The 13,785-nt window shown below is 40.1% G+C and overlaps 1 protein-coding gene across 2 annotated transcripts in view; it reads right to left on the reverse strand.

Moving 5' to 3' along the window:
* Positions 1-1,113: 1,113 nt before the first annotated feature.
* The window catches only part of TRHDE (thyrotropin releasing hormone degrading enzyme), a 199,110-nt gene continuing 186,438 nt past the window's right edge, over positions 1,114-13,785 (reverse strand). For both annotated transcript variants that reach the window (XM_083699066.1, XM_083699067.1), the window contains 4 exons: positions 9,979-10,146; positions 7,355-7,495; positions 3,613-3,694; positions 1,114-2,334 (listed from right to left, as the gene is read on the reverse strand). In XM_083699066.1, coding sequence (XP_083555192.1) covers positions 2,191-2,334; positions 3,613-3,694; positions 7,355-7,495; positions 9,979-10,146 — 535 coding nt within the window. In that variant the 3' untranslated portion in view covers positions 1,114-2,190. The remainder of the gene's footprint in view (positions 2,335-3,612; positions 3,695-7,354; positions 7,496-9,978; positions 10,147-13,785) is intronic.

Here is a 13,785-nt window from a genome sequence, read left to right on the forward strand (position 1 = left end):
ACCCCCAAGCTTGCCCCAAAAGATTTGCCTTCAACAACAAACCTCCCTTAGTCCATGCTGTCCTCATTTTCCCTACCTTCTAGCAATAGCCATTACTTTCTCTGCTTATTCCCCCCTTTCTCTTGCCCTGGCAGTCTTTTCCTTTGATCTGTCATGTAGTCACACTACTCCCTTTGCCTTGGCTCTGATTCCTTTTCCTGGGCTTTTACTCTACAAAGGCTGCAGGAAACGATGAGGATGTCATAAGGCCAACTATACGGTACATTACTGCCATACATTTGTCTTGGAGCAGTATCTGAACATCCAGCAAGCTACATGTGGCTCACAAGGCCTTTTGGCTTCACTCGATGAACAAAGATGAACAAAGAGAGCTCCAGATAATGCTTTGCTATAGAAAAGAGAAACTCCTTAACATTAGAATAGAGTACTATCAAGGAACTGTCTCTGGAACAAAATTAAAACAATCAAGGTACACAATTATGGACTGGTTTTGAAGAACAAAGCTCCATAGAAGCAACTGTATATATCTGATCACCCCACACCCACCTAATACTGCCAGTTCTGCAGTTAGCAATGCTGTTGTGTTACCGACTGGCTTGTAGCCAAGCTACCACTTATGATTCTTGTATAAGGTGAAAACTGGCAGTTGCTGTTATTGTGATATTATCTAAGCTGCGCCACCCTCCAAAATGAACAACGAGATAAAATATTTCTTTCCTTTGGTTATTGTAATGATTCAAGTCCTGTGTTGAAGGACAGAGAACAGAGAGGAAATAAGCAACTAAATATTGTGGGAAGTAGAAAAGAGTATTGACTTGGTAGGTTATAGTCAAGATTTTCTATACTAGATAGATAATATGGGTGAATATTGATTCCAAAGATTGATGAATGGGTTGTACAAATTGTGAAGAGAAACTATTTCGTTTTTGCAAGCTCATTATTTAACAGGTATTTGAAGAAAAAATGTGCACTGCCACAATATTCAGTGGGGCTTATTCTGTGGTAACTATGTTTTAGATCTAGCTTTTGAAAAGCTCTGGAAGATACATCACATGAAAAGTAGAACAGATACAAGACACTACTTTTAAACATAGGCTACCACAGTATTAAAAATTGCTGCAAATGCCATCTTGTTTAATTTTTATGGGATGCTTGTGTGAAAAATAACACTCTTATGCTGAAAAGACATGGGGGGGGGGTGACTGGATCATTACAACTGGATCATTATTTAGGAAGATCTTCTTGTTTCTCTACAGATTGTTTTATTTTTCTCTGTTGGTTTGATATTTTTCATGATATCAAGCATCGGTAGCTGTGTAATTAATTACCATACTTTCTGCATCACACCTAATGAGTATTTTTTTGCACACTAAAATCCACACATAAGGGTGATTTATGGATTTTGTCCAAGAACATATGTGAAACTCATTTCATAAACCATTTAAACGTATGGTGATCAGAGGGATAAATTTGTTGTTAGCTGTTCAACAGTGAATAAATTTTGGAATTACTGTATAACATATTGTGAGAATAAAATCTCTCTAACCGTGTCTGTATCATTGACTTAAAATAGGGGAGCATTTAATTTGTATAATCATTTGCAACTCAAAAAGAGGGTCAATGTCCAAATCGTAACTGAGACAATCTAAGTGCTGACATAACTGACCTTCACCATGGAAAGGTGACAGTTAGTCACAGGCTGATCATATAGATCATTTACGTTCTTCTTTCCACCTTATGTTGCTGTTGTGACACTGATTGTCATAGTCTTTGTGCTTTTGCATAATGCCCATCTTCGATGTAACAGAAATTCACACACAAATATGGACACCTTAAGTAAGCATGCTAGAATACAGGCAGGAACCATACAACCATGCACAAATATTCTGAGGGTTTCCCCCCATAAAACTGACATTAACATTTACATGCACCACTTAATATCACATTTGGCCATGGTACAGTGGGGACTTGGTTTTGTAAGCATTCATGACCTTTTCTCTCTGTCATAGTTCTTTTCTTCCCTTGCCTTTTATTTTTGAGGAGATTGGTGCAAAAATATAATATATCTATATATTCTTTCCATTTTAACCAGTCTTCATTGTGCTTCCAGTCAAAAGTTCTTGGAATGTCACACTGTGCTTCTCCTCCTGGCCGCACAATTTGGTGCTAAGTTTTGGTCAGAAACACTGATTAGTGTGCCAGTGATTTTCTCAGCCACTGAAATAATTCTTCTTTATAAAGCATTTGCCACCGGACATTGGCTTCCACTGTTTCCACAGCTCGTGAGAAAGAGGCAGCAGATCCCTCTTCGTAGGTTTTTATAAAGTTCTTTAGCTGAAATGCAATTTTCCCAGGTTAATTGGGACTTGAAAAGATGTGCATATTTTCTTTTCTTCCAAAGCATATGAACAAGTTGGATATTGACGACAAAGCTCCACATTTGAAATAAGTTCTTGTAATATTTTACAGGGAGATTTATTACAAAATGCAATAAGGCAACAGACTGCATCAATTAGGTGTGATGCAATTGCTTCAAATTGTGCTGGAAGATATTGACGCGCCAATGCCTGATTATATTAACATCACTTCCTCCGTCTCTCCTGTAGCCCAGCTGCTTTATGTTGCAGACAGCTGGGCTCTTATCAAGTTTTACTCCTACATAAGAAACTAAATACAGAAAATTGGAAACACTCCTAATGTAACTTAGAAGCTAAAGTTAAACTAAAACACCCAGGCTCTTCTCTGAAGAGCCCCAGTTTATCAACCATTATAAAAGATGTGCTCAATTAGGCTAGTAAAACATCTTTAATTCTTTATTGTAAATGGCTGGGTGTTTATGCACCAATTTGAGGGGCTGCTTGACACTATTATGAGCACCATTTTTTAGAGGTTATAATCCCGTGCAAATTTACTCTAAGCAAACTTAGGAGGTATGCCAAGAGGCCCCACACCTCCTACTCATGTAGGCTTTTGTTGTTAGGTAGTGGCGCTGTGGGTTAAACCACAGAGCCTAGGACTTGCCAATCAGAAGGTCGGCAGTTCAAATCCCTGCGAAGGGGTGAGCCGTTGCTCAGTCCCAGCTCCTGCCAACCTAGCAGTTCGAAAGCACGTCAAAGTGCAAGTAGATAAACGTGTGGGAAGGTAAACGGTGTTTCCGTGTGCTACTCTAGTTTGCCAGAAGCTGCTTAGTCATGCTGGCCACATGACCCGGAAGTTGTACGCCGGCTCCCTCAGCCAATAAAGCGAGATGAGCGCCACAACCCCAAAGTCGGTCATGACTGGACCTAATGGTCAGGGGTCCCTATACCTTTTTAGTCCTTGGGAAAAGGTTCCCACTGAACTCAGTAGATTTACTTTTGAGTAGAAACACAAAGGATTTGGGGGGAAGGTGTTCTGACAAGGCTGCCTTTCCCTTAAATGAAACTCTAGTGCAGCCATTCTGTAAACACACCATTATAAGGTGCTGAGGAAGCCGAGATAGGCATCATTACATGGCAAAACACTATGGCTACTGTATGTAGCCCGGCTACTTTTAGGTATGTAAGACTTAAGACATCAAAATGAACATGAATACAAAATAACTTCAAGCACACCGAACTGCATTATATTTACCTCATTTAGTTCACTCTCTGTGTTAAGAAATTCTGTGACTCCACTGATAAGTTTTGAATTCATAAATAATGCTTCCCCGTATCTTCAACACCAGGTCAAAAATGCAAATATGAAATAGATTGAACAACAATGCCTTGATTATTTACATGTTAAAATATAACTATTACATTTAAGTTTTTCCTTATGTTTCTGGTCCATATATACAGTCTAATCCATAAAAGCAGAGAATAGCCAAGCTAGGTCATATCCTTAAGGCTAAAACCTAACATTTACATCAGCATAATGTTTTTTTCCCCTCGTAACTAAAGTTACTAAATGCTTTCTGTTGAGCATATGAATCCACTAAATCTGAATTCATCATACCAGAATATACTGGTACCTACTAAACTCCATTCAAAGCAATTTGGCTCCCTGAAACAGTATGAAATAAATAATTTTCTCTGGTCTATGATATGCAGTATAGCCAGCCGATCACATTGGGTCAAGAACCTGCTTACTAATGGCAGAACTAAAAATAGGAAGTTAGGGGAAGACCAGCTGATATTCAGACTACAGACTCTCTGGCTGGTTTGTAACTTCTTTGCATAATACATGCTGGTATTAACAGTCTAAAGGCGAGGGAACTCATCAACATTTATATGACCGTTTAGGTATGGCCTTTCCCACCATAAACTAACACTCATTGGATCTGACTGGCTATATCCACTCTTTTGCTTAAAAAATGGAAGACACAACCGTTCTAAGTTTAATCATCTAAGTTACATGGCAATTACATAGCAATGACTCTGTATTCTAAGTGGAAAAGATAAGACTCCTTCATTCCCATTCTCAAGTGAATTATGCCATGATACTTTCCCCCCTATGCAATACTGATGCTTTTAATTCTGCTTTTTTTGTATCATAGGTATTCTGGGCATTTCCCTGCTCTTGTGATGGTGAGGTAGCCTCCTCTCCAAGGGCATAGTAAGTCTTGCCCACCTGCCTCTGGCATAATCACAGGGAACAAGCCAGGCTGTCATGGGAAATGGGTGATCTGAACATACCTCCCATATCTCCATCTAACATGATCCATTCCACTTACTCATGGAACACAAGCTGGGAGACCACCTATCACAATGACTTGGAATACTGAGTACCTATGCCAGTATAGTAAGGAGGAAGAGGATAAACTGGGCTCTGTTATGACCTGTCAGTGGGTCACTAAGGATATCATTTGCGTAAGTGTGTTACAAAGGATCATCTTTGTCACAGCTTGCCGTTTCTCTTTCTCATTATCTGTTGCCTCAAGGATTCTAGTTCTAAATTCACTTTTATGTTATGTTGTTCTCCCCCCCCCCACCATGTTTGTCCTATACATTGCTTGAATGTTAAGAAGTATTTTCCAACCCACCCTTACCAAAATAAACCATTTTGACTTGTAATTTGTTGGCTATTTGTTTGTTAGAGAGTGTCATAGATTCAAAGGATATTGCGAAAGAAGAGAACTAAAAAAATCAATCAATATCAGGTCCCCTGGGTATTATGCTAACATATAACATACTTCTTGCAAAACACTGGATACCAAGAGCTGTATCAGCAAAGAAAGAACAGATATTAGGTTGGGATATTACCACAATAGTGAAGTTGACAGCTCATAACTTTTTTAAAAGTAAAATACAGCTGGATGGTATCAAAAACAATAACTCAGTTCAGATGACTCTCCAAAACCATGACTTGGGAAATTATGAATAAATTGCTGTGAGCATTGGACTTGGCACATTATCTTTTCTTTTCCCCCTCCTTTGCAGGTAAAGAAAAGCAATTAGGGGTTGTATCCAACTGAGTTCTACTTAGTGTAGACACTGTAATCAATAGACTTAGATTAGTGGTGGCAATTAATTTCAGTATGTTTATTCCTACTCTTGAGTTGGATACAACTCTTATAGAGTTGGGTACAACAATTTATAGAGTTGTATTGAACTAAGTACTCAGTACTCAGAATTGGATACAACTCTGAGTGCTGAGTACTTAGTTCAATACAACTCAAAGTTTCTGCTTCTTCTCCGCTGTTACTTTGCTATTTATCTGGATACGGTAAGCCAGTGGGTCCCTGGTAATAAACTTCATAAAATAAATGAATAAATTGTACAGTGATACCTCGCAAGACGAATGCCTCAGAAGACGAAAAACTCGCAAGACAAAAGAGTTTTTCGTTTTTTGAGTTGCTTCGCAAGACGAATTTCCCTATGGGCTTGCTTCACAAGACGAATTTCCCTATGGGCTTGCTTCGCAAGACGAAACGTCTTGCGAGTTTGTTTCCTTTTTCTTAAAACCGTTAATACCAGGGTGCATCCGTGCTTCGCAAGACGAAAAATCCACAAGACGAAGAAACTCGCAGAACGAATTAATTTCGTCTTGCGAGGTACCACTGTATTAAAAGAAAAATCTGATACCTGAAAAGAAGACATTTCATAAAATTTATGGGCTAGATCCAGACCTAAGTTAATGGAACTCGGTTCCCACGGATGTCACTATGCAGTCATTATAATTTATTCCCATTGAAAGAAAGGAGAAAGTTCAACTAATTTAGGCTGCAATCCTAATTAATGCCTGGGAGCAGCAGGGCTAAATAAAGTAAAGGTAAAGGTAAAGGTACCCCTGCCCATACGGGCCAGTCTTGACAGACTCTGGGGTTGTGCGCCCATCTCACTCAAGAGGCCAGGGGCCAGCGCTGTCCGGAGACACTTCCGGGTCACGTGGCCAGCGTGACATCGCTGCTCTGGCGAGCCAGAGCCGCACACGGAAACGCCGTTTACCTTCCCGCTGGTAAGCAGTCCCTATTTATCTACTTGCACCCGGAGGTGCTTTCGAACTGCTAGGTTGGCAGGCGCTGGGACCGAGCAGCGGGAGCGCACCCCGCCGCAGGGATTCGAACCGCCGACCTTTCGCTCGGCAAGTCCTAGGCGCTGAGGCTTTAACCCACAGCGCCACCTGTGTCCCTCTAAATAAAGTGGTGGAACTTTATTGCAAATGTGGGGGGTGGGCTGCTGTAAAACTGCCAGTTCACTGAGCCAGTTTTTGCTAGCACATTAAAGAGCCTTTAATCAGGTCCATGACCAGTAGCTAGGCTGGTTTAGGATTTAGTGGTTCCTTGGTTGGCCCAGATATGTTCCCCAAACACCCTGTTTCAGTGGTTTATGCTGGCTATTCTGGTTCGGATACCAATGGTGGTAGCTTCCGCATGGGCAACTTTCAATGGGCAATGGGGATTTCTGTTGCAACACAGCCCCCTCTGCTTGCAGAGCTGAACATATTTGAGTGGAGGAAACCATCACCACATCCTAACCCTCTCCAGCATGGAGGTTTGAGGGTTAGAATTGTTCTGTTAGTCTGAATCCAACTCTAAATAACGTATAAACTGTACTGTATTAGTACTGGTAATGAAAACTGCAGTGTATTTTAACTGTCATTATAAGTAACATGACAACTTTGCTAATGCATTGAGATGGGATGGTCACAGATTTCTCCCCAGATTCAACTCTCACTACAACAGATGGGAAGACGGGTGTGTTTGTGTGTTAATTTCCCCATGCACAAGAGGTTTAGATCCAAAATGCTTACTTATGCATGTGTATAATATGTACAATTGTTAAGATAAAATAAATACTAAACTAAATATTTGAAACAATGAAGAAGCAAATGGCTGTAAGAAAGTTGCGGCCAGTACTCTCACTTGTTTTGTATTGATAGGCATATATTTTACCTTGCATTCAATATTTTCCATTTTTCTCTAAAAAACTTCCAAGCAAGATCTCTTCCATGTGGATTTCTAGCTACATGGATTATGACATCAATTGCATCCTGATCCAGGACAACCTCTGAATTGAGAGACAGGTTAAGAAGCCTTGAATAAGAAGAGAAGGGAGGAGAAATGGTTAGTTGTTGCCAGCATAAATACTAAAATATCGAGCTATTAGACATCCTGGCACTCGCAATGAAGGTTAGAAATTGCTACATGATTTTGAAATTCATTGGAGAAGCTTTCCTGGACTTTTGTTTTATAAAGTACAGAAAAGAAGCAAGACTTTGTGTGATAGAAAAAGTGTTTTGTTTCATGATTGGCCTATGACAGATACTTGATAAAACCTGAAACTGAATTGCTTCATTTTAGATTTCATCCTAAATGCTACTCTGAGATTATGCTTACCCAAAATTTAAGTGAGATTTGCAAACATTTTCAAGTAAACTTGGAATATAAGATTTGGAAGAAATGCTATCCACATAATACAAATATGTCTTGAAAATCTGCAAAAAGGAGATATCAGTTTTGATTATTAGGAAAAAGCTTTAAATATGTCCTGAATGTTTCCAGTGCCATGAGCAGATCTTAAAAACTATTATTTGTATTGCTCTGTTTTTTCTTCTATGTTATATGCTTGGAACTAATCAAGTAATAACTAATCTGAAGAAGAAAAACCACTAAAACACACACAAACACTTCCACAAGAGAGATTTAAAAATGCTTAAATTTGTGGAATAATGAACAAAGTGATACTATGACTAATATTACTATTTTTAATTAATTAATTTTCTATACCACCTTTCGTCCGAAGATTACAGGGCCGTTTACAATATAAAAACTCACAAATACATACCAGAACAACAAGTGAAAGCAATACCCCACCCCCAGTTCAAAAGGCCATAGATTGTTTAATTAGCCAAAGGATTGAGAGAAAAAGAATGAGTTTGCTTGGTGCCTAAAGATATGTAACAAAGATGCCAGGGAAAACCATTCCACAAGTAGGGAGCCACTGCAGAAAAGTTCCATTCTTGTGTTGCTGCCCTCCAGACTTCTCACAGAGGAGGCACATGAAGAAGCACGTCCAATAATGATTGCAGAGTACAGATTGGTCCATATGGGGAGAGGCAGTCCTTGAGGTAATGTGATCCTGGGCTGTTTAAGGTTTTATAGGTCAAAACCAGCACTTTGAATTGGGCTTGGAAACTAATTGGCAGCCAGTGCAGTCAGACCAGGATTGGCATTGTATGTTCAAACTGTATTGTCCCACCCCAGGGAGCAACTTAGCTGGAGAATTCTGCACCAGCTGAAGTTTTCCAAACTGTCTTCAGAGGCAGCCTCATGTATAACGTGTTGCAGTAATCTAACCTACAGGAAACCATAGCATAGATGACAGAAGTTTAGGTTGTCCCTGTCCCGACAGGGGCGCAACTGTGCCACCAGCTGAAGCTGATATTCCTCTGTGCCTCTCCCAACAGAAATAACCAGGCATCAAAGCTGTTTCTGCACCAAAACCTGGCCTAAACCTTGACTGACATGCATCTAGAAAATTAGTTTTGTCCAAGAGTACCTAGATCAGATCTGTGACCACCCACTCTAGAACCTTGCCAAAGAAGAGGAGACAACTGGCCAGTAATTACTTAGATTTTCCAAATCCAGGGAGTATTTACTGAGAAGTGGTTTTACCACTGCCTCCTCCAAGCAGGTGGGGGCCACCTCCTCTTGCAAGGAAGCATCAATCACCTCCCTGGCCCAGCCAGCTGTCCCCTCCTTGCTAGTTTTTATGAGCCAACCAGGGCAAGAATCCAGAGTGCAAGTGGTGGCCCTGACCTATCCAAGCACCTTGTCCACATCTTGAGCCTTACTAATGGAAATTCAACCAACATAACAGGCCTGGACAGTGCTCAGAAGAAGAAGGAGTTTGGATTTGATATCCCGCTTTATCACTACCCGAAGGAGTCTCAAAGCGGCTAACATTCTCCTTTTCCTTCCTCCCCCTCAACAAACACTCTTGTGAGGTGAGTGGGGCTGAGAGACTTCAGAGACGTGTGACTGGCCCAAGGTCACCCAGCAGCTGCATGTGGAGGAGCAGAGACGCGAACCCGGTTCCCCAGATTACGAGACTACCGCTCTTAGCCACTACACCACACTGGCTCTCACCTCTCGGGATTCATCTGCTGTAACAGTGGAGTCAAGGTCCAGGCGGATGCAAGTGATTTTATCCTCAAAATACTTTGCAAACAAGTCACAGCAAGCTATCATTGGTTCTGTCACCTCCTTCGGAACAGAATGTAAAAGGCCTGCACTACCTGGATGGCCCAATGAGAATGTAAGGGAGGGAGCAAATTATGCCTTCTTTGCTGTCTTCACTGCCACTAGCTAGGCTTGAAAATGAGCCCTCACCACTGTTCGACTGCATTTGATTAGAGTTTTCCTTCACTTGCATTTGAGCAGTCTCCCATCTTGTTTCCTCACCCTCAGCTCTGGTGCATAGATGGGCTCCTCAGAGCTGGAGAAGGTGTGATCAGGAGTGATCATGTCAACAACAAGCTGGGGGGGGGTTGGAAATGTCAACTAAATTAGCATACCTGTTCAACAAATTTCTGTCATCACTACATGTTAAAGCTTCTAACAATATTTTCTTCTCCGATACTGCCGTGGTAGAGTGGAATTTCATCCAGATGAATTCCCATACATCTTCATCCATCAGTGAAACTCCTGTGCAGTAGACGATGTCTCTTACATTAAGAGGTATTCTTTTAAAAAAAGAAGGGAGAAAAAAACATATCCTAGTAATATTATAATTAATAAGATGTTCCAACAAAAGAATATACATCTTAAAGCTATATTGGTCATGTGACACAAGTGGACTGGGCAGGTTAAAATTATGTTTTTGTAATTTGACTTCCCTATGCTTTAAAATTGGGAAAGGGTAAGGGAATATAACTTATGACCCTTATGTTGATTCCCTGACTTAAAATACCCTCCCCGAGCTATAAACTGCAGGGGGGGGGGCAGGGAAGTATTGGCAAAATTTTTGTACCTGTAGGAAATATAACAAGGAAAACTTGAACCAAAGCAAATTAAAATTTGGGCAGGTATAATCTGTGCTAACAGGCAGAAAATCTCCTCCTGCCTGCTGCTAAGGGCCAAACCACCCCAGAGAAACTCCCTCATGCAAGGTATCGTGAAGGGAGGCAAAGCCATCTTCCCATAAAGGGAAGCTGCAGGTACATGCCCTGATAGGTATGTGTCCCACCCCTGTTCAGCATTCAACAGGTGGTACCTGCCAGGCCCCAAGCACCAGACCAAACAGCCCTGCAAAGTGGTCAAAAATAAAGGATGGTTCGTGGGGTGCCTTCAACCCAACATGCCTCAGGGTGCTGACCATTATCTGCCTGCATGAAATGACAAACCAACCAAATAGCCAAATTAAGCCCTAACCCATCATAAGCCAATCAAATTCAGAGCAGACTAAAGTGGGTTATAAAAGGGACACCCAAATTAGGGTGCTCCCCACTCAGCTCCATTTTGGAAACTGGCTAAGCCCACTTTGCTCAAGAGGAGGAGAGCATGATGCCACTGTCAATCAGAGAAGGAAGTCTCAGGGGAGGAGCAAGCTATTTATGCAAGCTCCCACTCCTATTTCAGATCAAGTGTGAAGGAGAAACTCCCTCCCCTTCTACTCCCAAGGAAAGCCAGTGAAACGTCGTTCCTCAGTGGGGTGGAGTATTCCCAACTGAAGATAGGGATCAACTTTATAGTTGGGCGTGGGAAAGCTGCAATATGTTGCTGTCTACTTCACAGGATCCCTGACCTGGACTTGCAACAAAAAAAAATAGGCAGAGGATTTGGGAGAATAATTCATCACCTGTACACCTCATACCTGCACAACCTCCTTAGAAGCTTTTGGCTGGATGGCGTAAACTGAGGAAATAATAGGCTGCAATGCTCATATCAGTCCAATACGAAATTTCGATGAAAAAAATGATTACCGTCCTGGTCCCAATCTCAAATATGTCTTATTGTTAAACATTTATATTTATTAGTGTAAAACTTTTTTTAGTTAGCCATAGTTAGGGTTCTACCGTCAAGTGGCAGCAGACAACTATCACTTACATTTTTATTTTAAATTATCTTTTTTATCATTTAGGTGGCTTTCAAAAGGCTTTCCCTACTTGTAGGGCTGTAAGCCAACAAGACATCTGCAAAAAGAAAAATAGAGGCAATTCCTTTCAAGCTGATTGTCTCATTAGCTTTGCACACTGACCAAATGCTGGGATACAATCAGCAGTATACATGAGCAGAACAGTACACCATCTGAAAATATTTATCACTTCCTACAGTAAGAAGGTGCTTATCTTTTGCTTCCTAAAGTTTATTTCTATGAAAATTCAGTCTATTTATCATCTTCCATGTATCCTTTGCCCAGTGGTGATTACTCTTCAATAGATATGTGTAGGATTGCCCTATACATTTACAAATCCACTTCACATCTATTTCAACTATACTTCAAACTGCATTGAGTACAATTTTGTTGAATTATTAGTTGATAATTACAAAAAAAATACACATATGCATAAAACAAATACCTAAAACAATGAACACCCACATAAAAAAAAATATCTTTAAAAAGAGCAGAATCACAAATATACAATAGCAACAATCTCCCCCAAAATTTATCTGTAATAACAGTTGCCACAGGACTTGCTGGATTAAGCCAAAAGCCAATCTAGTTTAACATATTGCTTTGCACGTTGCCAACCATGTGTTTGGGGAGTCAGGAAGCAGGATATACGAGCTCATGGCACCCTCATGTTTTTGATCCCCAGCAACTGGAATCCGCAGGCATATGGATTCCACGCCTAAACAACGAGGAGTTTACTAGCTCATGGATGAAAATTATGGTTAGAAAAGCCACTTTGATTGGTATGCCACCTTTTCTCCTGTACCATCTGGGCTACGATACTGCCCTTGAATCTGCGAGGCAAAGGCTTTGGGACATATCACATAGTGATCTCCTATCTCAATCTCATGTTATCAGTAGGAATTCACTATGGGTTTGAGTTTCAGACACCTGATTATCTAAGAAATTTGTCTGTACCAACATATCGGCATCTTTTCACCAAAGCCAGATTAAATGTATTCCCACCGGAAGTGTTAAACGGCAGACTGAGAGGTATCCATTATCAAAATAGGATCTGTGTGTGCTCTCAGGACTTTGACTGCATGTGGCATATTTTATTGCATTGCAGACAATATGATCAAACTAAGGAATTATTGATTAAACCACTATTGTCAAATCGACCGGGTCAATCTGAAGCCTACTATATCAAATATCTTCTGGACGACAAGTCCAATGATATCACAGTGGCTGTTGCAAAGTTTCTTTCAGTAGTCATACGAATCAAAGATCAACAGGCCCATGACTAAACAAAAACGCTTCAGAATCTGTATTTTATTCTGAATCCATGTTATGGGTCGTTGGACCGCAATAAAGATTATTATTATTATTACCGGCATATGGCTCAAAGTGGCTCAAGTTGGTGGTGATCACTAATACTTCTGACAAATTCTGTAACCTAATTCTGGTGTGAATAAATACTCTTTTTTGTCTGCTTTGAATATTCCATTCAGCTTCTTTAGATTAGCCCAGGTTCTAGAATTATGAAAGTGGAAGAAGAACTTCTCTCCATTCACTTATCCACACCATGGATAATTCTATATACCCTTTCTTTCCTCTAGTTCATTTGGGTTTCTTTCTCTTTTTTTAGATTTTTAGACAGAAGGTATCTTCAAGGTTACATCTGGAGGTTTAACAGTTCCATGGTTTTAAAGCTCTGGTCGCCCAACTTCAGTGTTTATGCAAGAGCAGAAAGCATTCACTTGCTACGTTAACTAGAGGGAATTGGAAATGGTGGCTGAGTGTTATTTAAGGATATACTGCCAAAGATCTTCCTTTGTTAGAATAAACCCCTCCTGGGCTATCTCGCCTGCACTCATTTTTTAAACCAAAGCTATGATCAATACTTCAGAGAGTATGCTTCAGTTTTGAAAGCATTTTAAATGGCTTTCATTTGAATACATGTACTGTTGTGATTTATTTAACTTTATTTATCTTGCATAGGAGACATGGCAAGGATAAAATATGTGGCTAGCATAGCTGCTGATTAAAAATTAAGCACTTTGGAAAATGTTAAAAATTGAACAGAAAAAATAACAATTAAAATCATGCTGTGCCTTTACAGAGAAATCTATTTTTTCAATGATTAATAATAAAGCTTTACAAAGAGTTAAGAATAATCTTTTAAGTTATAATTAATTGGTACATGCTTGTTCTTGTTTAAACTAAGTTCTAACAAATGGAAATACATTTATAAAATAGGCCCTTAATT

This window comes from Podarcis gaigeae (genome assembly GCF_964106915.1).
Source record: "Podarcis gaigeae genome assembly, chromosome: 10".
In the NCBI taxonomy this organism is placed as follows: Eukaryota; Metazoa; Chordata; class Lepidosauria; order Squamata; family Lacertidae; genus Podarcis; species Podarcis gaigeae.